The 26,081-nt window shown below is 41.8% G+C and overlaps 7 protein-coding genes across 7 annotated transcripts; 3 read left to right on the top strand and 4 right to left on the bottom strand.

Annotated features, from left to right (window-relative positions):
* Window positions 1–595: 595 nt before the first annotated feature.
* On the top strand, window positions 596–3,343 carry PCOAH_00007270 (Abc transporter; the record flags this gene model as incomplete). Its single annotated transcript, XM_020057537.1, has 1 exon — window positions 596–3,343. One exon carries the CDS (start codon window positions 596–598, stop codon window positions 3,341–3,343), a length of 2,748 nt encoding a protein of 915 aa, XP_019913267.1.
* Window positions 3,344–4,124: 781 nt separating this feature from the next.
* On the top strand, window positions 4,125–4,694 carry PCOAH_00007260 (Uncharacterized protein; the record flags this gene model as incomplete). The annotated part of the gene is made up of 1 exon (XM_020057536.1): window positions 4,125–4,694. One exon carries the CDS (start codon window positions 4,125–4,127, stop codon window positions 4,692–4,694), a length of 570 nt encoding a protein of 189 aa, XP_019913015.1.
* A 621-nt stretch (window positions 4,695–5,315) lies between these two features.
* On the bottom strand, window positions 5,316–6,574 carry PCOAH_00007250 (Uncharacterized protein; the record flags this gene model as incomplete). Its single annotated transcript, XM_020057535.1, has 4 exons — window positions 5,316–5,321; window positions 5,573–5,776; window positions 5,894–6,175; window positions 6,319–6,574. 4 exons carry the CDS (start codon window positions 6,358–6,360, stop codon window positions 5,316–5,318), a joined length of 534 nt encoding a protein of 177 aa, XP_019913072.1.
* Window positions 6,575–7,433: 859 nt separating this feature from the next.
* On the bottom strand, window positions 7,434–8,783 carry PCOAH_00007240 (Hydroxymethylbilane synthase; the record flags this gene model as incomplete). The annotated part of the gene is made up of 1 exon (XM_020057534.1): window positions 7,434–8,783. One exon carries the CDS (start codon window positions 8,781–8,783, stop codon window positions 7,434–7,436), a length of 1,350 nt encoding a protein of 449 aa, XP_019913167.1.
* Window positions 8,784–9,483: 700 nt separating this feature from the next.
* Window positions 9,484–12,724, bottom strand: PCOAH_00007230 (Phosphodiesterase; the record flags this gene model as incomplete). The annotated part of the gene is made up of 3 exons (XM_020057533.1): window positions 9,484–10,287; window positions 10,399–12,479; window positions 12,700–12,724. The coding sequence occupies 3 exons, from the start codon at window positions 12,722–12,724 to the stop codon at window positions 9,484–9,486; spliced, it is 2,910 nt and encodes a 969-aa protein (XP_019913225.1).
* A 1,801-nt stretch (window positions 12,725–14,525) lies between these two features.
* Window positions 14,526–16,658, bottom strand: PCOAH_00007220 (putative cytosolic iron-sulfur protein assembly protein CIAO1-like protein; the record flags this gene model as incomplete). Its single annotated transcript, XM_020057532.1, has 1 exon — window positions 14,526–16,658. The coding sequence occupies one exon, from the start codon at window positions 16,656–16,658 to the stop codon at window positions 14,526–14,528; it is 2,133 nt and encodes a 710-aa protein (XP_019913330.1).
* A 4,280-nt stretch (window positions 16,659–20,938) lies between these two features.
* On the top strand, window positions 20,939–25,588 carry PCOAH_00007210 (Krox-like protein. putative; the record flags this gene model as incomplete). Its single annotated transcript, XM_020057531.1, has 1 exon — window positions 20,939–25,588. One exon carries the CDS (start codon window positions 20,939–20,941, stop codon window positions 25,586–25,588), a length of 4,650 nt encoding a protein of 1,549 aa, XP_019913030.1.
* Between the last annotated feature and the right edge of the window lie 493 nt (window positions 25,589–26,081).

Genomic DNA, 26,081 nt, shown 5'->3' with positions numbered 1-26,081 from the left:
ACACACTAAATTTTCTAAGGGGGAGAGAAACAAACATGAATTACAAAATAACCGAAGGGTTATTTACGCACCGCACTTCCTACAGGCAGACGGTCGGAACATGTATACGTGATGCCCCAATTAGTTAAACATGGTTTGGGGAAGTGATGATGAGAATATATCGAAGCAGAAATTCAAGGAAAAAATTGAACAGCGTCAGAGCCACGGTTATTCGTTCATTCGGAAGTCGGGGGGAAAAAAGGAAAAGAAGAAAAAAAAAATTCCCTCCCCATAACAAAAGAAAAGAAAAAAATTTTGCAGCTAAAAAAAGTAGAGCGAGGGAAACGGGGAAGCTCCGTCGAAGGAGACCCACCCCCACCCCCGCTGGCTGCTCCTGTTGGAAGGGGCAACTCGCGCACGTGCCTCTCGGACGAGAGGTGTATAAGTACGTTCATAGGCATCTCATATGCACATGAGCGCCCACGCCTTAGCCCTCGAATTGTTGCATCGCGATGCACCGGGATGTACTTATATAGGTTTACGCACACGTCACCGCCTCGATTTTCGCATCGATCATCGGTTCGATCTTTTTTTGCGGTCCCCATTCGTATAGACAATGTTGCTGAAGCAGTGCATCGTAAACTACCAACTGTTGGTTAATTGCCGCGACCCCCTCTGCGGCCATGTGAGAATTTTCGGTCTCGGCAGAGGCCGAGGCGTCGCGCAGGTGGAAGGTGGGGGAAAAAGAAAAAGCGTGAAAAGTATAAGCAGTCTAAGCAGTATAAACAGTGTGGACATGGTAAGCAGTGTGAGAAAAGTGAGAAGCACTCCAAAGGTTAGCAACGCTCTAAACGCACCAAACGTGACCAACCTGCCGAATCTACCAAACAAGGGAAACTTCCTCTTCATTCATAAAATCCCATACCGAGCGAGTACCCATCAGGGGCAGAAAAACTGGATGAGCAACCCACCCAAGGAGGCCCAAATGACCAGTCCAGAGTGGATAACGCGCATGTCCAGGAAGTGCAGCAGGTGGAGGATACGCCTGTTCTCAAGTGGGAGCCGTAATGACGGAAAAACCAACTGGGGAGACGAGAACAAAGCGGATGGAAAGAATGACCAGCCGAAGGAGGACGCCAAAACGAACATAAACCAAGCACAAGAAGCCTTTTTCAACTTAAGGAAAAGCTTGAGAGAGTCATTTGAAAAGAAGCTAAACACAAATGCAGACGGAGGTGTGTCCATAAAGGACATTTACAAAATTTTGAAGAAGGAAAGGAATTACCTAGCAGTGGCATTCCTCTGTTTGCTAATCTCCTCCCTGGGACAAATGTTCTTCCCCATGTGTATAAGCAAAATAATTAATATGTACGGAGGGAAGGAGGAATCTTTAAAGTATGTAATGAACGAGGTGTACAAAACGGTCTTCCTTATTATAGGAATTTCTACGTTCAGCTTTTTTCGTATATATTTTATCGAAACGTCTATCGAAAAAATTACTAGACGGTTAAGAAAAGATTTGTTTGAAAATATACTCAATCAGAAGTTGTCTTTTTTTGAAAAGCAGAAAACAGGAGAGTTAATAAACAGATTATCTAACGACATTGAAGTTTCCTCGAGGGTACTAATAACTCTTTCCTTCGGGATTAGAAATTTAATTGCGGCAATTGTTGGAGGAATCTGTGCTTTGCATATATCTCCAAGTAAATTATTTCAGTCCTTTTTACTCCCCGTCTCTGCTTCTCTGATAATTGGTACCACTTATGGAAAAATTGTAAAACAAATCAGCATTGTAAAGCAAGAGAAGTTAAGTAATTGCATCGACTTTGCGTCAGAGAAGATACACAACATTGGTAACGTTAGACTACTCAATGGAGAATCTTTTGAAAAAAAAGAATTTACAAATTATTTAAATGAAGTGTACAAATCGGGTGCGAAGTATTCACTCGTCAAAGCTGGAAACCACTTCCTCTTCGTTAGTATCATTTCGCTATTTCTGCTCCACTTGATTTATTATGGGAATTATTTAATTGCCAATAAGTACATAAATACGGGAGATTTATTTTCCCTAATTATGTACTCCCTATTTTGTGGTAGTGGCATACAGGGTGTTATGCAATCCATTGGCGATCTTCAGAAATGCATTGGCTCATGCGCAAAGGTACTTCAAATTATTAACCTCCCCAAGAGTGAATACAACGAGCACTGGTCGAAGGACACAATTCTTTTCCTCAAAAATGAGGATTACTCCATCAAGTTTGACAACGTTTCTTTTTCGTATGGCAAAGATGAGGAGATCATCCCCCACGACAAGTCCTATGCCGAGGTGGATCCCGCTTCACGCAGGAGCAGTGCAGGGAGCAGCGGCACTAGCGCAACGGACTGCACGAGCAGCACGACCCCTGCGAACCACACAGATCGCGCAAGTAGCAAACGCGTGGAGGAGAACAATTACGCCCTGAAGAATGTCTCCTTCTTCCTGCCGCACAACAAATCAGTTGCCATTGTAGGCAAAAGTGGCAGCGGAAAAACGACCATCCTAAATCTGCTCTCCAAGAAGAACACCCCCAACGCGGGAAACATCCTCATAGGCAATTTCCAAATTGAGAAAATCAGCTCCTCAGCCTTAAGGTACATCCAAGGAGTAATCACGCAAAACCCGTTTCTTTTCAATATGTCTATCCAGGGCAATTTGCTCTACCCCCTCAAGGCATATGAACAGATGCTGAAGGAGCAATTAATACTCATAGAGGAAGAAAAAATTTCCCAAAGGTGCACCAAAAATAGAAAAAACATAAATTCGTGTAGAGGTACCAAATCGACAATGCTGAACAACACGGCGTCTGAAAATACCCTCGAGTCACACCAACTTGCAATCGACGAATTGGACGAAATACACTCCTTTGTCACCAGGGAAATACAAAACGTGCAAGAAAATTTAAAAAAAATTACGCCAGATATGTTGAAAGATACGTATAAAAATTTTCACATTCATGACTTTTTAAGTAAGTATGCTCATTACGATGATGTAAATGTAGGGGTGGATGGATCTTCCTTGTCGGGAGGACAAAAGCAGAGAGTTTACCTTGCGCAGAATTTATTTAAGAAAAATAAAATTCTCATTTTGGATGAACCGACTTCTTCGCTAGACAAATTATCGGAGAACATAATTAACGAAGCGTTACTGAAATATATGAAGGGAAAAACGTCGATCATTTTTACTCACCGATTGGACCTGCTCAATTTCGTTGACTACATCGGTGTCCTTAATGATGGCTCGATGGTGCAGTTTGATTTGCGGGCCAAGGTGCTCGAGAAACCCTGCGACATTTTGCGTCAGATACTCAGTCAGAGCTCCTTCTGACACGTAGCTGCTCGCTTTTATAAATACCTCTTTTTGCTTACCCGCCCACCTGATACGCATCATGTGGATCTCACATATTAATTAGCACTCTTTTAATTCTAAATGTTTACAAAAATGGTGCGCTCCCTTTTGTGCGTGCTAGTTAACGCTCGTAGTACCAACTCTTATGTGTGCATTCTTTTTTTTTTTTTTTTCCGTGGGGCGCCTTCGCCAGAGCTTTTCAATTTTTCACCCTCGCTAGCTCCTACGAGCACTTTTTCCCGTGGCAGGAAAAAATTCCTCCCATTTTGCGGTGCCTTATATTTTTGTGCATTATATTATTTGTATGCAATGTTTTGTAACCCTTGAAAAGTTGCATCTGCCAGTGGCACATCGCGGGTCATTATGTATGCACTCCTCTGCGATGGCAAATTGGCACGCAATTTTTGCAACCCCTATGGGTAGAGTATATATGTACGTACAGCGCGTAAACTTTTTTATTTATTAATACTCCATGGAGCCACATTCACATGTAACAAAAAAAAAAAAATTCCATTTCCGCAGAGCAAACGGTAAAAGTAACATAAAACCCCGTTGTTGCGAATGAACGGAGGATGGTATGACTCGTTTGGGAGAAGATCCAATATTTTGCGTTTACATTACGATGCTTTTTGATCACGCAGGGTGGGAAAATGAGAGTGTTAAGTCTAGAGGCGCTGCTCCATTGTGAATGAGCAACCTCTCCTTCGCTGCAGTCACAAACCGCATACAGAGGAAGGCACGGAAGAAACTAAATAACATCATGTTGATGTGTACAGGAAGGAAACGGTTTTATTTTTCGCTCCCAAGCTCGAGGGCGTTAAAAAATATTGTAAAATTACCTCTGTTGGAAAGGGAAGATAAGCAAAAAATCATACACATATGGAAGGAAAAGTACCAAAATGACAAATACGTCGTGGCAGATCATATAAATGTAGGCAAATATGAACAGATTAAAAAGAATTGCAAAAGTAATTCCCATTTTATTATTCCACAAAGGAACCAAAATGGCTACATAAATTTTTATTCGCAATTTATTGACCACAAGTTGCTATTCATAACAGCTCTAGAGGAATACAATAAATTGAGGGAAAAATCAACGCCATATGTAACGTTGCATTTTTTTGACGAACTGAAAAATAGGGAAATTATTTTAACAAAATTAAACATTGTGAATAACGTAATTACAAAAAATCAAGCCATTAAATTTTACAATTATATCCTGGCCTTTTATTCGGACGCGAATTATTTTCCATACGTGTGCAAATTTAACAACGACAGCAGAAATTTTCACTACGATGCGTTTATTGAAAAATTTAAGCACATGTTTTGACATCGTTCTACTGTATGATGTGGCGTCTCCATAAATTTCACTTGTTCATTCGTCGTATGTCGTCCCAGGTGACATATTTGCCTGCACGGGTGTGGGGAGGTTGCATAAATTTGAATGGCCGACTCGGGCGTTGTGCGGGTACCCCTTTACTGCCACGTTTTTCCGCATACGTGATTTTTTTTTTTTTTTTTCGTACCATCGCTGGGCTCCTTCAAAATGTAGGAACTTTGCCTAAGGAGAATAAAAAGGCGCAACTAATGTATTTCTGTGCCTAATGTGTATAACGAGATGGTATGCCCGTGCTGCGTTACAACCACGCTGGGTATGCAGCTGGGCAGGCGCATGTACATACGTACATTCACGTACATGTCTGAAGAACGGACATGCTTTCAAGAATTTTTTTCTAAAATTTTTATCATGCGTTTTAAATTTTCATCCGTGCAAATTGACAAATCTTTGCATCTACAAAGAACATTTTTTAAGGGTCCCATAATGTGTAAATTGAACACACACACGTCTTGCAGGGGGAGGCGTAAACGGGAGTGCAAAACACGGGGGGCTCGTGTCCGTCGCGAATTGTACCTTTCGAGGTCGTCATTCATCTGTTCATTCAGAAATGTTTCATTTCTGCGAGGGTGGTGAGAACAAAGTGTTATCATAGCGGTTGTGCGTTTTCATCCCACGCACGTGGGTACAAACATACATGCATACGAGCGTTCATTTTTTTCTTTCTTTTTTGACTTACAGATCTGGAACAAAGGGGATATTTGCCTGCAGGGGGGAAAGGGCGTTTTTGCGATTTGTGCATATACACAATCGTGCACGGAAAATACGCGTGTTCATGCTCATGGTACCACTTATGGTGCGATGGAACTTACATTTCCCGTGGACGGGGAATCCTCATGTATCTGCGCCTGTCTGTCATCATAGGGGCCCTTGGAATACACATTCGACGTGCTCGTACTGTCCATCCTGTTGGCACTTCCCGTGGATGGCACTTTTCCAACTTCGTCCTTCACATTCAAGATATCATTCATTACTTCTCTCGCCTTATCAGTCATGGTGGTCTTCTCCGTCAGGATCTTTTATGAGAAGAAGGGTGAAAATGTAGCGTGGCATCAAAATTATGGACAATAATCATTACAGCCGACTGGCGCAGATGTTCATGTGTGTGAATGGAGTATTTCTGTGCAACTCACCTCCATGTAGGCCTTCCGCCTGAAAATTTTGTTCACCACCATGGAGGTGTACACACCCAAGGAAAAGGTTAAAAAAAATCTGGACATAGGACTGAAAAATTTCTGGTTCCTTTTGCAAAAATAGTACACTAAAGACGCATTTATAATCCCAGTTCCTATACTATAATTTGCACACTTGTAAAACTTCTTCTTTTCTTCCTTATCCAAAATGTACTTATTTTCGATCATCCATTTGCTCATGTTGTATTCGAATATTCTCCACTGATGTTCCTTCATGTCGACCTGGTTAAACGTCAGGTAAAAAGAAAAGGGACATATACATAAGGTAAAAATTGTGAACATGCTGATGTGCTATTTTTCTTCCTTTGGTATATGGTCATTTTTTAAATTCGCATTGATGCAGATGATCATGTAGGCAAATTTACCTTGACCTGGCCGCCCCCCTTGTCATTCTCCATCGTGCTCATTCCAACATAGACAAAAAAAATGATCCTCACAAGAGGATTCTTTCGTACGAGTGGAGTTTACTTGGAGGTTGGCGCGCAAAGTTGTTAGCTTAACTCATCTTTTGAAATGAAAATGGCAACAAGGGGGGGAAAATGGGGTAGTAGTAATTGGGGGGAAAATTAACACAGCAAGCAAGAGGAAATACGTATGTCCCCCCTTTATGTTTACAAAAGGGGCGACGCATTCCTTCAATTTATGCCATTTTTTTTTTTTTTCCCTTTCCACATTTATATGCAAGCGTCAAGTACTAAGAAGTGGCCCAGTTTTTCCCACACTTCAAAATGAATCACCTTTTTATAGCGGCGAAAAAAAGGTACAGGAATAACGAGGTTAATTATTAGGTACTTTCTGTGGGGCCCTCCCGAGGTAGCTCGCTGTGCTCACATTTTTATTCACCTACATATATGAACATATTTCCTCCGGCGCAATTCGGTTCATTCGGTGCCTGCATCACATGGGGGGGATCTCCATGTGGCGTTCTTCCACAAGGCAGAAATATCTTGTCAATAAAGCAGAATGGATTTTTTCCACCCTGTGGGATGTTACACGTGCTTACGGGTATATTTACATATTTCTCAAGTAACGGTTTAGCCAACTGTCACCGATGCCCGGGCGCGCGGCACACATTTCTATAATACATGTTCCTACTCGTGGAATGCAAAAGGTCTTTACAAATCTTTATAGGGACAAAAAAAAAAAAAAAAAAAAGTTGTACACAATTTGCAAAGCGTAAGGGGTGGAATCATTTAAGCGTGCGCGTAGGAGTGTACCCAATTTGGGTAGATACTTAGGGCGCCACTTTAGGAAAACAGGATGAAGTTCTCTCGTTTATATTGTCACTTCCACCCCCTGCGACGTATTCGGATGGTAAGCACAAGTGGACAAATCCACTCCTGTATAGTTGGAATTGCAAATTAAATGGACCATGTGTCTTAATAGGCCTTGTGCTGCTCCACCGGAGGGGGACCCCTCACATGGAAAAAAACCCTTCAGTTGAGAGATATTTGAAATTATTTCATGTGCACATAAAATGTTACGCATAATATTGGGCCGCCTCTTCCCTGATTTCGTTAAACCTGAGCGTCCCGATTTTTTCCTTCATTTTTTTGGCAGCCATTACTGCAATTTGATTGCAATTTTGTACCGTCCCAACTTGGCGAACGTGATATTTCTCTCTCCCATGGATATCATTAATTACCGCATTGAAGACAATTTCATCGTTTGCAATTTTTGCATACCCCCCAATGGGCATCATGCAGTTCCCCTCAATGTGATACAAAAAGGACCTCTCTACATTTGCCATAATTTGCGCCTTGTCATCGTTTATATTTTTCAGTACATCAGAAATGTCCTCATCATTTCTGTTGGATGACACAGCGATAATTCCCTGGCACAAAGCGGGGTAGATAGTTCTCCTGTTTATTTGCTGGATGTGTAAAAGGCTCAAATTGATCTCCATATTGTTGTGATTAATTAGGAAGTTTTCTTGGGGCACTTTATTTTTTCTCTCAATTATATTTCTAATGCCCTTTTTGCTTGTTAATCTTTCCAGTCCACACTTTGCAATGATTATGGCGTCGTATTGCCCATTACACAGTTTAGCAATTCTTGTGTTAATGTTCCCCCGCACATTCTTTACTGCTACGTTTTTATATTTATATTTAATTTGGCTGGACCTTCTCAAGGAGGACGTCCCAATGGTTGGTATAGAATTCGCGTAGTGATCACCTTCGTAGTTTTCTCTCTTCACATTTTGGTTAGTCATTTTTTGGCTCGCCCCATTAACCTGATAACTTTCCTGCTCCCCCTTATTTGCCATGTTCATTTTGTTCATATCTTCCAGGGTGGCATACTTTACCGATAAGAAGGCGTCATTTATTGTGTCCCTTTTTAGGAAGCAGGACAGTTGTACTTGTTCTGGCAATTCCATCGGAACGTCCTTCAGAGAATGCACACAAATGTGGACATTTCCTTCTATTAATTGCTCGTCCAACTCTTTTGTGAAAATTCCTTTCCCTCCAAAGAGATTAACCTTTTTATCCAATATATTATCCCCCATTGTTTTGATAGGCCTTAAAGTGACTTTCACATTTTTGTTCATTTTTTTAAAATATGCTTCAAGTTTTGTTTGGACTTTTTCCGACTGTTTTATTGCTAGTGGGGAGTCCCGGGTGCCAATAATTATTTCCTTCCCAATGTAAACGCGCAGTGCTTTTTTTTTGCAACTCTTACCTGTGTAGACATTTTTTTTTACATTTATCTTTTTGCTTTTCCTCAATTCCCAATTGTGAGGGGGAATAAAGCTGCTTTCCTTTAAGTGGACATGTCTGCACACATAGGTGGAAAGGTATATGCATAGAAAAAGGGAGGCTAACCAATGCATTCTTGTCTTTCTGGTGAGTATGTGCGTATGGTTACCAGCTGATCAATTCTCCTTATGCGTTTCCCTCACACACACAGTTACAAATGCAGTTGTTCGTAGTGCTTCCCCCTGGACGCTTAAAATGGAGCTATTTTTTTTAACAAAGGGAGGAGCTATTTTTGCTGCTAACATTTTCCTTCCGAATGGCCATTAAATGTGGGAAAATTTTTCCTTTTAAATAAGTATAGGGGAGTAAAAAAAAAAAAAAAAAATGAAAAAAACCACAAAAAGGAAGCAGCAACGTTGAAGAGGATCTACCAGTTTGCATTCCCCCTAAACGAAGATTGTCACCACTTCTGACGTGTGCGAATAAACCAAAGTGGTACTCATCTCGAGTGGTAGACCATTTTTCTTTTTCTCGCTTGAGATGTATGCACGTTCACACAGACGGCGACCTTCTCTACAGAGATGGTGGTTGCTTACAAAGTGAAGTGGAGCGGGTAAATTTTAAAAAAGGACCCCCCAGATGGAAAACAATCTGTCAACGGGAGGAAGTCACTGGGATGTAGGAAATCGGTCGATTCGTTTCAGCAAACAAAAAAAATAAATTAAAATAAAACAGCGGTGGATTAACAAATGGTAGAGTAACAAAGTAACAAAGTAACAATGCGGCGAAATAGCAACGCAGCGGCGTGACCCCGTGGGGGCGGCGCGCCCCCGCTCACACAAATTTTAGCAGCTTAATTCTGCCCATTAAATTTTCATCTCTGTACTTCTCGTGCAGCCCCAGACTCTTCTGATTATTTTTTCTCTTATCCCACTGCTCTATATTATTCTCAATGGAGCAAATGCACTGATTGTAAACTTCATCATTTTTCGAGATGGAATTTAACTCACTAAAAAGAGGAATACACAAATGTTTCAGAAAGCCAATCTGAGAGGTGGCTAATTTATCAATAGAGTTTATATCACACAAAAAGCTGTTGGGCATATTTAACGATTTTTCTAGTAACCCCTGTAGGTAGAACTCCTCATTAATTTTTATTGTCCATTCGTAATGTTTGTTCCAGTCAAGGGTGGCATGCCCAATATCTGCTGCCTTCAAAATGAGGGAGAAAATTTGCCATATCTGTTCACTTGTTAAAATGTCTAAGTCGATAAATTCTTTGGATGTGCGAAAGTTGGAGATGTACTCGAAATGGTTTTTCATGTCTGTTGATAGGATAGCCCTAATGATATTTTTTTTGCAAGTCGTAAAAATGTTGTATGGATAATTTTCGAAAACATTACAATTCTTCTCCTTCAACGTTTTGAAAACGAGGGAACAGTGATAATTCTCCAACACACTGTTGTCATTGTATGTGAGTGCTATGTTATTTTCCGAGTTTATTAGAAAGTAGTTGTTCAGCCCCGGGTGGCCCACGTCGTGGCACAGGGAAGAGACGTGCAGGCAGAATTCGTCAATGGCTGGTATCTTGTGGTTGATGTCTAGGAGGAATAGCATGCTCTTGCTGAAGTGCGCTACCTGCGGGGATGCAATGGTAAAGGTGTTTGAAAAGGCGTTTGCACGTGCATGTATGTATGCATGCACGTAGGTATGTATGTAGGTTATGCGTATATGTGCGGGGCGACTAACCTGTGCGGCGTGCAGGCTGTTGTGGTAGGGCACATGGTTGTACAGAGAGTACATTTTCAGGAGGAAGTTCTTCAGCTTCTCCTTGTCGAAGCTGGCCTCCAAGACGCCTAACGGATACAGCAGCTTATACCCAATGGAAATGAACACATTGCGCTTGTACAAAAGCTCAATGTCGGACTTCCACTCGAACGAATAGTTGTGCTGTTCTTGAAATTTGGACGACAGTAATGAGTGAATGTTGGAAAATGTATTAAAACTTTTCTTGTTAAGACTTTGAGATAAGTAGGATTTACATTCATCGTTTTTTTCGCAATAATTATTTTCGATTTTATCCAAACACCACATGTTGTAAACTCTCTCAAATTTTCGATACTTGCATATTTGTACTTCATTTAAATTTTGCGTCCTAAGGATATTTTCACACATTTTTATTTTTTCTCTCATTTTTCCTATTTCTGATAATTTCTTTTCGCTGGCGTCTTCCTCCAGCTTCTTCATATGATCCAGCAAGTACTTCAGGTTGTTTAGAATGTCTTCGATGGGGGAGGTGGGCGTCGTGTTGTCGATCGAGAAGTACTTTGTCATGTAGTGTCTCGCCATCTTCCTGCGGTCAACCTCGTAGGCGTTTTCTTCGTAGTCCGTGTTTTCCGCTTCGTCTGTGTTTTTCTCACCTTCAGTGTTTTCAGCCTCGCTTGTGTTTTTCCCCTCATGGGTGACCTCGTCACCTTGGCGCCTTCCCATGAAGGAAGCCCTTCCCCTCCTCTCAAAGCGATATTCATACCACAGAGACAGCACAAGCAGGCACAGGGAGAAGCAAAACAACACGACCACATCGTTGTAGGGAAAGTGCAGATAACCGTAGGAGTATGCACAGAGAGTGAACACACAAAGGATGCAAAAAAGGGAGAATTTAAAGCTTAGCGCAAAATGGTGAAGGATGATGTAATTTTTTAAGCAGCAGAGTACGCACAGGTATGTACAACTTATGAAAATGACTATGGCTTGGACGCTGGGCAGAGTTGACTGCTCCTGCTGGTGATGATCCTTCTTACATTGGGGTGGATTAAAATCGATAACACGTGTAGATTCCGCGCCGTTTATCGTCACAGATGGAGGAAGCACGTGCAACAGAACAAGGTTACATAAAACTCGAAGTGATGCAAACAGGTAAGACGAGTTGTAGGAATAAAGAGACATCCTCTCTATGCAATTCGAACTGAAAAAAAATATATAAATGACAAAAAAGGAGAAATAAAAAATGTCCAAGAGTAATTTACACACGTTTATGTATATTGCCGCTTTCCCCACAGGATGCTCAAAACTGAACACACCAAAGTGCAAAATAAAAAAGTTAACCAACGAGGTTAAAATCATTAACGTTGAGTATACAATTATTTTGAAGGGAAGGGAGGCGTAAAATTTGTCCATAAATGCCTCTTCAGAGGAGGCGTTTTTGAAAATCAGGAAGGGGGTTACTTCGTTCCAGAGGCAATGGTTGCTATTATTTGGGGGGCTACCTTCCTGGAGAGAGCGAAATGGACTTGCAAACAAATCTACCACTTTGTGCAGAAATGACCCCCCAAGTATTTGCCCCATTGATAGAGAATCCTCAGGTTCGAACTTGAAATTACCCTCATTGGAGAGCCCTTTCTTCATATGAGCACTAAAGTTGGGGTTGCTTCTAATCGTGCCAAGACGGTTGCCGAAACTGATGCTAGTGTTGGGGTCGTTTTCATAAGAACTCGTTTTGTAGCTTCTCCTTTTCAGGTCAGAAAAATATTTCATGTACTTTTTCACGAAGCAAGTAAGTCTTGAATTGTTTCTGCGGACGCAGTTGTGGTACTCCGACTCGGATCTCCGTCTTGCCTTGTCCTTCATCTTTAACCATAAATAGTTTTTCCCATTTTTAACAGGACTTTTTTTTTTTATTTTAAATGAGTATCCATGAAGTAGGGAAGCAGTGTGATTATCCTCTTCGTCGTATTTCGTTTCTCCCCGTTCGTACGCCTCGAACGATCTGCTAAAATCCTTTTCCGAATTATATCTTTTCCGCAGCGCCTGTGGGTCTTTCCCGGGACTGTCTGAAAAAGGGGAAATATCGATGTAAGCACGTGAGTACACATGGCTTATTATTATTATTACTATGTACGTATGCGTCTGTTGGGGTGGAAGAACGATCTGCACGTCTGCATATTTGTTTCTCCCTTTTGCGCTTTTGCCCACTTGTCATGTTTCCTCTATAAAAAGGATCATCACTGAAAGGGCATTTTTTTTTTTTTTTTCCCGCTTATATTTTGTTACCTTCCTTGTCTATTTTTGTTTCCATATTGGATGACCATAAGAGGAAACCTGTGTCAGGTGTTTTTTTTTTTTTTTTACATATACGAGGGATTTGTTGTGACACTGGGGTTCCTTGCATCCGTTCCACTTGTCCTCGTTTCTCTTCCCCTTTATTTGCGTACGCTTGCCTTCGCCGATTTGATATTTCCCCCTTTTGCATTCACGTACACATGCACTTGCGCTGCTGGTTCGTCCATTCCGTTATTTAAGAAAAAAAAGAAAAAAACGAAAACGTGAGCATGGCTATCAACGTGGACACGAATTGGCTTACGTCGCAAAATGTAGAAGGCGTGAGACAATGGTTTAGCTTTCGCTTTCGATTTCCTTTTCGCGCGCGCGCCCGCAAATTAAATTATTTGCGCTGTTAAGCATGCCGCACTTGCCAACCGGGTTTTTTCCCTTTGAAAAAAAAAAAAAAAAAAGCAGCAAAATGCAAAATTGACGCGGCGGAGAATGTGTACACATGAAGATTCGCCCTCTCAAGGGGAAAACGAGCGTTTGCATCATTTGGCTCACTCTGATTGTTCCTGTCGTTTTTTTTCTTCTTTTTTTTATTTCCTCTTGCGCGAACATTGCATGCAGTTGCTGATCTTCTTTATTCTCTCAAAAAAAGACTTGCAAAGGTTTTAATTAGAGAAAATACACCCCATGCTAAGCCCACTGCGGGTACTCAGAAAACATGTACACAGCACAGGCATAAGAACGAGAGAGTTTCCTAATGAGCGTCATTTTGTTACGAATATAGTTTAAACCGTCTTGGCATGTCCATTTTGTGGCGAAATTGTAAGCGAATAACACTGCCCACTTTTGTAGACACCTGCAATTGGCAACATCACGCGCATGCGGCTGATCGTAAAAGTGAAATAAAAAAAAAAAAAAAAAGTACAACCTGGGGAAACATTGCACATAGTAGGGAAGCCATTCCATTTTCTCGCCGCTTCTTCTTAAAGGGGTGAATGGACACATGAGAAAAATATTTGAGCGTGTAACAAAACTCCCTGTGGGGGGTACAGAGATCTGCATGAATGGATCATTAATACCTCTGCCGGTGAGATAGATAATCAGAGGGGCAGTCCCAAACTTCCAAGCCTTTTTACAAACGTTAAAGCGAATAGGGGGAGAAGGCAACACTCCTATATTTACACCTCCCCATTGCACAGAAATTGACGCTACTGTGTTACGCCCCCCGCGCCGCACATTCGACCATGCTTACTTTATTTGAATGGCCATGAAACACCCATCAAGGTGACATAAGAACGGGAAAACCCACCGAAATTAAAAACTTTAATGTGTTCGTACATGGGGTAAAAAACCTGATCACAAATCACACGGCTGTTCCAAGTAATGACCACATTTCACGTGACAAAAAAAAAAAAAAAAAAAAAAAAAAGAAGCAAAACTTTGCCATACTGGACATAAAAATGTGTGTGTTAAAAGTAGCGCAATTGGTAAGTTGGCCGATACAAGTTGCCTTCGGCACGGGGCGCTCCTGCGCGTCTGCCTACGAATTTGCGTGTATATGCGACAGGGTGGCTGGCAGGATGCTATCACGTGTTGATTCCCAAATGGGGGGACAAAAAAAAAAAAAGAAAAAATGGTAAGACACGAAGCAGCTGCCAGGGAAGTGGTATAAAAATGGGGAGGGGGGCTTAAAAAAGGCTACTATGATGCCGCAAGGGTGGCTTAAAGTGGGTTAAAAAAAATGTCATCTGTTCGGGGTAGAAAGAACCATAGCGGGAACACGATAAGTTGGGGTACGCCCCTAGTCGAGGTTACTGCGCTCTGCTTCACCCCTTCGTGTACTTCCATATGTTAATGACGCAGTCATCTCCGGCGGTGGCCAGCAAAAAATAGTCCTGGTACTTCTGCGGGCACCACACGACACAATTGACATCACTCAAATGAGCATTTTCGATATTCTCTATTAAATTCCACGTGTCCATTTTTTTCTGAAATATTTTCAAAGAGTTGTCAAAGGAAGAGGCTGCAATTAAATCCTCGTAAGCATTCCAGTCCAGGTAGCTAATGCTTCTCTTGTGGTATCCTTCTATCACGTGTTTTATTTTCCAGTCATCGAACGAAACATTGTTTAAGTCTTTTTCTTTGTCACTGAGATTTGGAATTATGTTCACAGAGGAGACGTTTTCTGAAACGGGGTTACTCGTTTGTTGTTCCTCTTGCGTGGTGGTGCATCCACTTTGTATGTTAGTCTTTTCCTCGTTGCTCAATTTTGACTCTTCGTTCTCCTCCTCTTTGTGGGTCATATCTGCGTCTTGTGTGTTCGGTTGATCGACGCCATCTTTGGAAACCTTGGAGATACACTCGTCGTCCTTCGGTTGGTCCTTCGGTTGGTCATTCAGTTCGTTTTTCGTTTCATTTTGGGGTGCATCTTCCGGTTCGTTTTTCGCGATGAGGTGTGCCCCGCTTGGGGATTCCTTTTCCGGGTCGGCTCCTTTATCCTCTCTCTTCTCAGCCGATGCTTCCACTGGTGCAAATGCCCCTTGTTTTCCCCCTTCCATATCTGAGTACTTGTAAACATATTTGAAAAGGCCATGCTCGAAATAGAGTGGGACAAAATTATTCTGCACTACTACCTTCAAGGCCGTCTTGACCTCTTTGTCCTCCTTTGAATAATCTATTATAGAAAAATTGGATGGAACATCGGAGGCTTTCTCACCCCCCCCTTGGGTCATCGGTTTCCTTATCTTTCGAAACAGTTTTGCTGTTTTATCGAGAAAATTTCGCTCGTTGGATCCTTTTCCATATGCAGTGCTCTTACTGTTATGATTACTATATCCGCGGCTATCATTGGCGAGTACCTTTTTCACCCCAGTGGCACTATCCCCTATTGTGCTATTCGGTTTATTTATAAGTGAACACAAGGAGCTTTCATTTGATAATTTCCTTCCTTCCTTTACTACATGTTCGTAGAGAAAAGGGTACTTGTTTTTATTGTACCAAACTTTTTTTTCACTTTTCCATATTCTTATAGATTTGTCATCTGAGCAGGTAGCGAATTCAGAGCCGTCAAAATTGAAGGCAACACACCACACCACAGATGTGTGTTCATTCAAGGTCTGTATGCAACTCCACTCGCTTATCTGTTTATTCCAAATTTTTAAAGAGTTATCATACGAAAGGGAGATGAATGTGTTTTCGCTGAGAGGGCACCAGGAGACAAACTTTATGTCTTCGGAATGCCCCGTTAGGTAAGCGTCAAAGTTGAAGTCGAAGTCGACGTCCAAGTGGTTATTAGACTTCTGCGATTCTGTGTTCGGTTGAATTTCCCCCTGGTTGTTACATTGTGCATCCGTTTGCGCGGCATTTTGTGAATCCTCTTTTACCTGTTCCTCATTTTGCACCCCGTTTGTGGGTGTTTCCTCCGCGTTTGCCGTGCTTCCAACCTGCTCATCGTCCTTCTGATTGACTTCATCCGTCTTGGCGTGTATCCATATGCTTTTGTCCCTTCCGCAGGTTACTATGTACTTGTTGGTGGGATGAATTGAGGCACACTTCACCTCCTTTTCGTGCCCCTCCAAAGATTTGTAAAAAACCCATTTGTCATTATTATTTTTTTTATAAATAGAACACTTCGAGTCAAACGACGCAACAACAAAGAAACTTCCGTCTCGAGAAAATTCAATGTGCCGGAGCGATTTCTCGTGATTTGTTTCTATAATGTCGTATATGTCAAATTTTATGCTACCCGATTTGTGTGTGCCTTCTCCAAACATCTTAAATTTTTTCCAAACTTTACTGCTTTCACTTGTCTTTTTTATTTTGTCTTTATTCGTTTTAATCCATATGGTTATATATTTGTCTGCTCCTACGGACGCGAGGAAATTTCCATCAGGGCTCCAACAGATGCTCCATATTCTTCTCTTGTGATTTTCCAGGTTTACCACAAACTCGACCGTCATTTTGGTGCTTTCTTATGTGTCTCTGTGTGGTGTAGTTATTGTAACTGTTGGTGCGCATGTGGTGGTTTCCGCTTGGCCTCTGCGCTACCTATATTTAGATGCTTCACTATCCGGGATTGTACACAACTCGATTGGCAAAGAAAGCGGCTCTTCCTTGTGACACTCTGGTGTGCATCCCCCAGTGGGAATTATCAATTAGCAACCCAAATTGGGAACCCCCCAAAAAATTAAAATGGTCTTAAAAAAGACGCTTAAAAGATAGGCACAGAAAAAAGGGGTAAAAATGGGAAGGGTAATTCCTTCCTAAGGTGTACACTTGGTCACACTTAAGTCAAATTTAAAGTAACATTCACGCGAGGGAAACTGTTTGAAGTAGTTCCCACGTGGGCAGGTCGCCAGAACGGGTCAGCATACAGACATGCATACGTATTCCCTTTCACGTGGACCAAATATCTCGATGAAACATCGAATCATTCCTCGCGTTGGTGGGGACAGGCTGCAGCCAATTTGTATGTGCTAAAATATTCCCCTTCGGAGAAGCAACTCCAGCGGCGTGTTACTAATTGTACGGGGGCATATAAACGCACACACAATCATAGCGATGCTTAGACATAGTGGTGCCACTAGCCATATTATCAGCTGCACATTTGGGTTGCCTCTTCAAAAGTGTAGCTATTGTAAAGGGGACCCCCGCACAAATACGCCTAGTATGCGTGTTTTTGGAGGTATTTTTATTTTTACTTTAATTTATTTTAGCTTTTTTTAAAATTCCATGTAAAAGGGTGCGCGTTTAAATACAAATGTGTCACTTAGTTCTGTTCTGCGTGGTTGTCTGAGACGACGCATTTACGAGTTGCATTTGAAACTACCAATGTTTTAGTGCTTCCATTGCTGCCGCCATAGTGCAGTTGCGTTCGTTACGCTAATGTATCTGTGCTTCTCTTTCACGTGCGCGTGCTTTCCATTAATGAACGAACTGCCATTCTGGGGAGTCGACTGCCGAAATAGTATGCATGCGAACATGTAAAGAGGCACAAATTGGTTTACCATAAAACGGGGGATTTTCACTCGATATGGTATGATATGATATGATATGGTTTAATTTTTTTTTTTTTCTTTTAAAATAGCAAAAGGTGGCAGATTTAAACGGAATTTTATGAGCTAATTAGTAATGGGGGTACAGATTGCCAAAAAGAGAAAAAAAAATGTCAACTCTTCGCAGTTCATGCGTTTATTCACATTCGCAACCTTTAACAAAACTGAAAAGTGATTTCTTTACATTTTAAAAAGTTCACGAATTTGTTTACATGAGTTAAAAATTGGGGGGGAGAAAATAAAACGAGAGAGCGGAAAAATAAATGTACCGTATTATTCGTGGTACGCATGTATTTTTCCAGCGCAGTCAATTGCTCACGGGCATATATTTTTTTTTTTTTTTTGCTCTTTAACACCTTTAGTGCTTTTGATTTTTTTTCCATTTTTTCCGTCCAAACAGTAGTTATGATAATAGTTTTTATTTGGGATTATGGTGAAATTTTCAAATGGCAAAAGGGAAGTGGTTTTTTGGGCCTCCAAGTTGAAGTGGTTATCCTTGCGTCATACGTGTTGCAGGGGAAAGGGGCGTCCCACAAAAAAGGTTTCTTTTAAAGAGGTACCAAAAATATATTTCTTGGGAAAACCCCTTCACATGGAAATATTGACTGATCTATAAATGTGACATATGCGTAGGGAGAACATACTACGTAAATAGGCATACATTGTGCGCATTTGGATATGTGCCATTTTTTTCCGTACGTAGGGTTGTTATACCCCTTTTTCAATAATTAAGAGTTAGTTAATAATGCGTAGGGGGGCAAAGTGGCCACCAGGAAATGAACGGTGGTGAAACGATGCCATAAAGGGAACTACGTCCTAACGGATGATACCTAAAATGGCGAAGAGAACGCGGCGGTTTCGTAAAAACGCGGTCAGCTTGTAAGTTACACTTCTTCCGAACGTTTGCAGATGCACATTTATATGCACGCCTCATTATAGGTGTATGCATAAATCGTGTAGGCACCTGAATGCGACACATGTGGGAAGAGGATCAGTTTTAACGCAGGGCATACGGATGTGCCATTTTACCACTTTAACTGACTGAGAAACCGTCGTCGCCCGTATCCAAATTGTCGGCCATAATTTGTTTTCAACGCAATGGCGCACAATGGTGCCTATGTGTAAAGGAGGTTCTGCTACTGCGCGACAGTGTGGAGCTTTTAGCATTCTCTACAATGGAAGAGTGTTTCACTTGAAAGGATTTTTTTTTTTTTTTTCTAATTTTTCCATTTTGTTTTTCCCTCTCAGTTGCTTCTGAACAGCGCAGAGGTGCCTCTTCCGTTTATCGGAAAGTGTTAGCATTCACCAACGTACACATGTGAAAAAATGTATCATTTTTTGGCGTACTTTTTTCACGTACGCGCTGCACATGCATGTGGCGACAAATCGTTTAACTTTTTATGCTGAAAGAATAGAGTGCTATGGGCTGTTTTCTCCTCCGTTTTTCTTCTCTTTTCTTTTCTTTCCTTTTATTTTTTTAAAATATATATTTTTGGCCATTTTAATGTGGCTCTTTGAGGTGTACTTTTTACCTGTGGCACAGTTCATTTTATGTGTAATTCAAACTACTTGAATGAACTTTACTGTTCGTTTCACTTTATTTCATTTTCAAATTGTTTTCATCTCACTTTACTTCATTTTATTTCACGTTATTATTTCACTTCATTTTTTTACCTATTTGATTTCTTCCCTTTTTGGCGTTGAAGCGAGAAGGTGTAGTGAAACAAGGTGATGACGCAGGAGAACATTTTTTAAATAAAAAAAAATTACGTGAAAAAAAAATTTAAATGAAAAGATAAATCTGACTGATACTCCTACATACGGAACAATAAAATGTGCAATGTGTTTCACATATATTATGTACGCGCGCAAAAGCAATTGTTCGACTGTTCAGTTGTGAACTGCAAAGCTGTTCATGTGTTCACCGTTTCGGTGGGTCACATTTTCGTGTACGTGCCATTGTGAGCACATTTAAATTTATTTCTCGAGCGATTTTTTGCATGATAGGCTTTGCGTTTGCCTCGCCTCAGTTACAGAAGCAGCTTCGCCCCTGTGCAGGGAACGTATGCATGCAATAAGCGCACATGGAAGTGACACGGATTCATGCACGTGTGTATTCCCGTACATGTGTAACTACATGAATCATTTCCCCGCCCGCCCTTTTCTTTAATCCTTTCTTTTCCATTCACTGTTGAGTAGGTTCACGTGATTATTTCCTTCAGCGCCGTAGCAGCTGTGAATGTTATATATATGTATATATTTGCGCATATGTGTGCACGCCGTTTTAACTTGTGGGACCACCCTTTTCGCGTAATGGTCATACCTTTTAACGTGTCGAATTAATGACCGTAAGGGAAACGAGCTAAATTGTTGCATAAGAGAAGCAGACAAAAACTTTTTTTTTTTTTTTAAAAAAAAAAGAAAAGAAATCCACTGGACAAGTGCTGTTGTGTGTCGCCCATATATATGCATATATGATGATTACCCCTGCGAACGGCACAGACCGAAACCGTATACGTTATTTGACCAGATGATATGCGCGGGTGTGTAAACGAACTAGCATACATTCGGGTGCACTGGAAATACATGTACAAACTAGTAGGCATACGAACGTGTTTGCCAAATGTCGCATCTCGTCCATGAGTGAATAAATGCCCCCATCTCAACATAAAAAAAAAAAAAAAAAAAAAAAAAAATTATACGGAACCATTTAGCGAAACCGGATAATTACTGTGTGTATTTTTTTTTTTTTTTCCCATTTTTTGTCGACCACGCGAAATACACGCGTGACGAGAAAAATACGAGTGATACAAATTTGTTTCGAAAAGGTGGCCAAAGTACACTTGAATTAAGGAATAAAATTTGCAGCACATGTAAAAGCATTGTGCGAAAAAATCCCCAGGAATCGTTGTACAAAAAACTGCTATCCCTTTTCTGGAAAAGGAGGCAGCAGAGGAAAGTCTAATGTTACACGCGGACGGCGGTGAAAAAAAAATTTGCAACGTTTTTTCTTTTTGTGTATGAACAAAAGGGGGAGGGAAAATCTTGCAAAAATCTGGCAAAGGGACCCACACCTCTTACTCATTGCCGTATCAGCATATAATATATGCAAAAAAAAAAAAAAAAAAAGAACATAAGATAACATAAGATAACATAACACAAGTGACCAAACTTAGAGGTAAAGGATGACCGCGAATTTCAAAGACAGAAGTGCATTTTCCTACCTCGATGAAAATTTGAACGGCAGCTCGTACAGCGAAAGTGAAAAAATTTTCCTAAAGAACAACATAAACTGGAACAAAATAAACGTATTAAAATGTAACGAGAAGGAAAATGAAGAGGGCAGCAGCATCGGCATCATTATGGATATGCCCAGTGGCAACAACAACTATGTTGACAGTGTGAACTACAACGAGGTTGGCATAAATTACGGAGGTGTGCAAAATTTTAATAGGAGTTTCTATTGGGGGAACGCAAGTCTAAATGACAGAAGTATTTTAAGCAAAAGGAAGTACAGCCACCTGTCTGAAGAGTATGAGGAAAGGAAAAGGAAGTTGTCACCGTCTCATCTGTTCGAGGACGCCCATGTTGGTGATAGTCATGGCTTTGGTGATGGCCACGTCCATGGCACAGCGTCGTACCAAAATCCAAATGAAGACCACTTTAAAAACAATTACAATTTTGAGTTTTGCCAGAATTATAAAAATGTCTACCTGAATGAAGGCGGAATGGCCGGTGGGGTGGCCCAGGGGATAATCCCCATGCAACAGACGCAACAGATGCAACAGACGCGACAGATGCAACAGATGCAACAGGTGCAGCCGATACAGCATGTGCAGTATATGCAACATATGCAGTACATGCAGCATGTGCCGCATATGCAGCAGGAAGAGGATTATTACGATGGGGATGTTCTTGCCAACAGCCACGTTAGCAAAGATGGGAGCACCAGTGCAGAGCTGGATGAGGACTTCCCGAACGCCGACGGAAGCAGGAATAACCAAATGCGGGGAAAATACCAAATTGATAAAATCTACGGAACCTGCTTTGAAAATGTAGACAGTTCTTTTATCCTAACGAAGAACATGAAAAAGAGGTATAAAAATTTCATACAAAATGAAAAGAGAAAAAAAGAAGATCAAGCATATGGGTATATGAACGAGTTGGATGGAAATGTCTATACAAGTATTCATGAGGGGAACAGGTTACTGTGCCCAGGTGACATGGGGTTGAACTGTGCCCTGGAGGAAGAGGAGACAGTGGAGGAGACGGTGCAGGAGACGGTGGAAGATGAAGTGGAAGAGGAAGTGGACGGGGAAGTGGAAGGGGAAGAGGACGATGAAGGGGAAGGGGAAGAATATTTTAACAGCACACCGAAGAATTACCCATCTCGTGAGATTAACGATTTGAAGGAAGCTGCTGATATGTTTAATGGGGAACATGAAAAAGCCGATGAGGGGAATAACTGCAGTGGTAGTAAAAATGAGAATGCGCGGAGCAACGAATTAGACGGTGTTTATAATTACACATGCAATGACGAGTGGAATGACTATTCATTCGATGGTGGTAGATTGGGCCAGCCACAAAACAGCAACCATGACGATGCCCATAGCGGGGAAGAGGTTCACCTCACGGAAGGACAATCAAATTTTACAGAACCAGAAAAGGAAACACAATTTTTTACGCCGTCCCAAACGGTTGACACGGGGAATCTCGTAAGTACGTTCGAAGATAACGAAGATGAAGAGGAGCAGGACCATGTGGAGCAGGACCATGTGGAGCGGGACCAAGTGGAGCAGGACCAAGCGGAGCAGGACGAATCAGAGGAACACATGAATGAGCACATTGCAGCCGAAGGGATGAAACCAAATGGGAGCCCATACAAGGAAGGTAACATATCGGTACCAGAAGAAGAAATAAATGTGAAAGAAGGAAAAGAGAAAGCACTGGAGGAAGATGAAGAAACACATGACAATGACAGTGAAAATGGGGATGTTCACAAATCCTTCTATGATGTAGATCATGCGCCTATAAGCGGAAGTCAATTGGAGGAGGGAAATTTCGAAGAGTGCAATGGCGCTGCGGTGGAGGAAAGGGGTTTCCCCGTAGTAGGTAAGGAGAACCAGGATGTGGAGGACAATGCGATGGGGATGAAAGGAAGGGAGGACGCATCACCAGGTTTAGGTGGCAATCCGGCAGGTTCTGATATCGACCCTGTGAGTGCATTTTCCAAAGAGAAGGATACAATTAGCGAGCCCGTAGATACGATTAACAGTCCTGTGGATACCGTCAACGAACAGATAAATGAAGAGGCGCCAGTAGAAAGGGAGGAAAATCAAGTTCAAGAAAACTGCCTAATAAAAGTAGAAGGGGCGAAAGAGAACTGCGAAGTTAATTCCCCAGCCACAGTGGTTGGAGTCAAACGGGAAAACTGCGAGGAGGATATTAGGAAGGAGGGAATGCCAGCAGACAGTAACGCGAGCACAGTGGATAATCTGCAGGAAAATTCTGGAACCATTGGGATAAAGATGGAGCAGCCTAGCCATTGTGAGGAACCTAACCAATCTGAGGAACCTAACCATTGTGAGGAGCCTAACCATTGTGAGGAACCTAACCATTGTGAGGAGCCTAACCATTGTGAGGAGCCTAACCATTGTGAGGAGACTAACCATTGTGAGGAGCATACTGAGGACGAGCAGCATGGCGTGTCGCCAGTCCTGGCGGAAAGTATACCAATGAATGTGTCCCAGGAGGGAGATGTCAATAAGTGTCCCAAAACAGTTGGCGATAGTGTTAGTAGTGGAACGAGCGGCAAGGATACAGACAGAAGCAGTGGCCAATCAGGTGACAGCGGGCAAAGTAAAAAGGCAAGCGTGTTTTATGAAAATATGTCAAGCAAATTTTCGAGAATTTTCGGTTTTTCCTCCAAAAAGGTTAACAATTATGAATCGGATGAGGACTCGGACAGTGACCGGGAGAGTAGAGACAGGAGAAGGCACAGTGACGACGAGAGTGAGGATAATGGAGAAAAAAACGAAAGTGATGAGGATGAACAGAAGGAAGGAAGCGAATCGAATGGCTCCAATGAAGAACGCACAGAAGAGCCGCTCCATTCGACGGAACAACAAGAAGGGGATAGTTCCCAAATGGATAGCACCGCTCAGTTGAAGGATGTGGCGGGAGAAGACGATGACGACGTCAACGATAAACATGTCCCCAGTGAAGAAAAACCAGATGAAGGAAATGAAAATTTGCAAACAGATGAAAATGGGGATGATGGCCATGGCGAAGTTGGTGAGAATAGTGCTGAGAACACTGCTAACAACATTGCTAGTAAGGTGGTTAGCCATGTTCGTGGAGGGGACCGGACCAGGAGAACGCAAAAGACGAAGAAGTCCATGGGGACCAAGAAAGTTAATCGGAGAAAAATGCCCCGTGTGAAGAGAGAACCACACGGCGGAGCTAACGGAGCAGAAATTGAAACAAGGACATGCAACGTGTGCAATATGATTTTTGTAAACAGCAATTTAATGCAAAGACATGTGATGAGCGTCCACTCTGATGAAAGGCCATACGAGTGTGATGTTTGTCTGAAGCGGTATAAAAGAGCAGACCACTTGAAGCTGCATCGGATAAAACACAACCTAAATAAGGAGGAGAAGAAGTTCCAGTGCTCCATCTGTCAGATGTTTTTCAAATCGCCCAGACAGATGAAGAATTGCAAACTGAAGCATATAAGGTATTCCATGGCTAAGGATGCTGTGGAGTGGGCGACGAGGGAACCAGTAGAAGGCGCTGTCGACGGGGTAGGTAACAATAGGGAGGACCATCCGAACGAAGGGGAAAACGATAGCAGTGGTAAAACAATGCAAAGTGGTGAAGACCAAGCAGAGGGAGAGGGGCACACTGGTAGTAGCGAAAGTGGCACATCGAAAGGCGATGATGCCACGGAACAGGCAGGCACTGAGAACAGCGCACAGGGAGAAGAAATGGATCAGCGTCAAATCGAAGACGACAAGGGAAAGGTCGAATCGGACGAGCAAACGAACTCGGAAGAGCGGCAAATTGAAGCACACAACCAGCAGGAGAATGTGGAACAGCGGTTGGAAGTGAAGAAGGAGAACAGCAGCCCCAATAGAATTTCTGTCGAAATTCGAACGTGCAACGTGTGCAGTATGATTTTTTCAAATAAAAAATTAATGCAAAGACACCTTATGAGTGTGCATTCAGAATCGAGACCATTTAAATGTCACCTATGCGTAAAAACGTACAAGCGGTCGGATCATTTAAAGAAGCATATTTCATCGCATAAGGATAATAAGGATAAAATAAAATACACTTGTTCCATTTGTCAGTCTACCTTTGACACTACCAAAGAATTAAGATCGCACAAGATAAGGCACTACACATGTCCATATGAAAATTGCACCTACTCCTATTCGACTATCTCGAAAATGAAGTACCATTTGAATAAGCACAAATGTAACCTCTTCTATACTTGTCCTGTGTGTGCCAAGAAATTTCTCATTTATAAGGAGTTCATACAACACAAGAGGAGCTGCTTCGAAAAGAAGTACGTCTGCCTGCAGTGCAACAAAATATATTTGCATTCCAATGGTTACAACAAGCATGTACGGAAAGTCCATTTGAATATCGTCCAGAATTATAAATGTACTGTGAATAACTGCAGCAAGGAATTTTCTTCTGAGTTCAGCTTGAAGGAGCACATAATAAATTTCCATCATCGGGTCAAGCGTTTTTTCTGCTCCAAGTGCAACATGTCCTTTGGGTATAGGAGTTCCTTTCGCCGCCACAACGTTAATATACACCCGTGAGGAAGGGACGGGTACGTGGTGAGGATGGAACCGCGTGAGTAACTCCAGCGCAGCGTATTTTGGGATTGCCACAAGAAAGGCCCATTATTTCATACTTTAAAATGAAAAGAGCAGCAGCCTTTTTTCCTCTCCCCCTTTTAACACAATGTACAGTACCGTACCCACCATGACAAGGGGTGGTGCCCCCCATAAGACATATAAACCTTTTCACTCATGTCACGTCTTTTCTTACATAATTAAATGAGAAGCAGCACGCTTTAAAATTCCTGTGTTGTGTTATCCCCGCACAGGTACATTGCACCGGGTATTGATATCTCCCTCCACCAATGCTCAACCTTTATCTTTCTACGTTTGTGTATGATGAAAAGGTGCCGTAAAATAAGTTGTTGCATTTTCGCCAGTCATATTTGTATTCTTTTATACGTTTATCCTTTTATTTTTTTTTTCCCCCCCTTTTTCTTCATTTTAACGAGTTCGCTACACTGATGTGATG

Source organism: Plasmodium coatneyi, chromosome 4 (assembly GCF_001680005.1).
Source record: "Plasmodium coatneyi strain Hackeri chromosome 4, complete sequence".
Taxonomy (NCBI): domain Eukaryota; phylum Apicomplexa; class Aconoidasida; order Haemosporida; family Plasmodiidae; genus Plasmodium; species Plasmodium coatneyi.
Note: the sequence above shows the minus strand (reverse complement) of the source record. Positions and strands in the feature narration are given on the sequence as shown.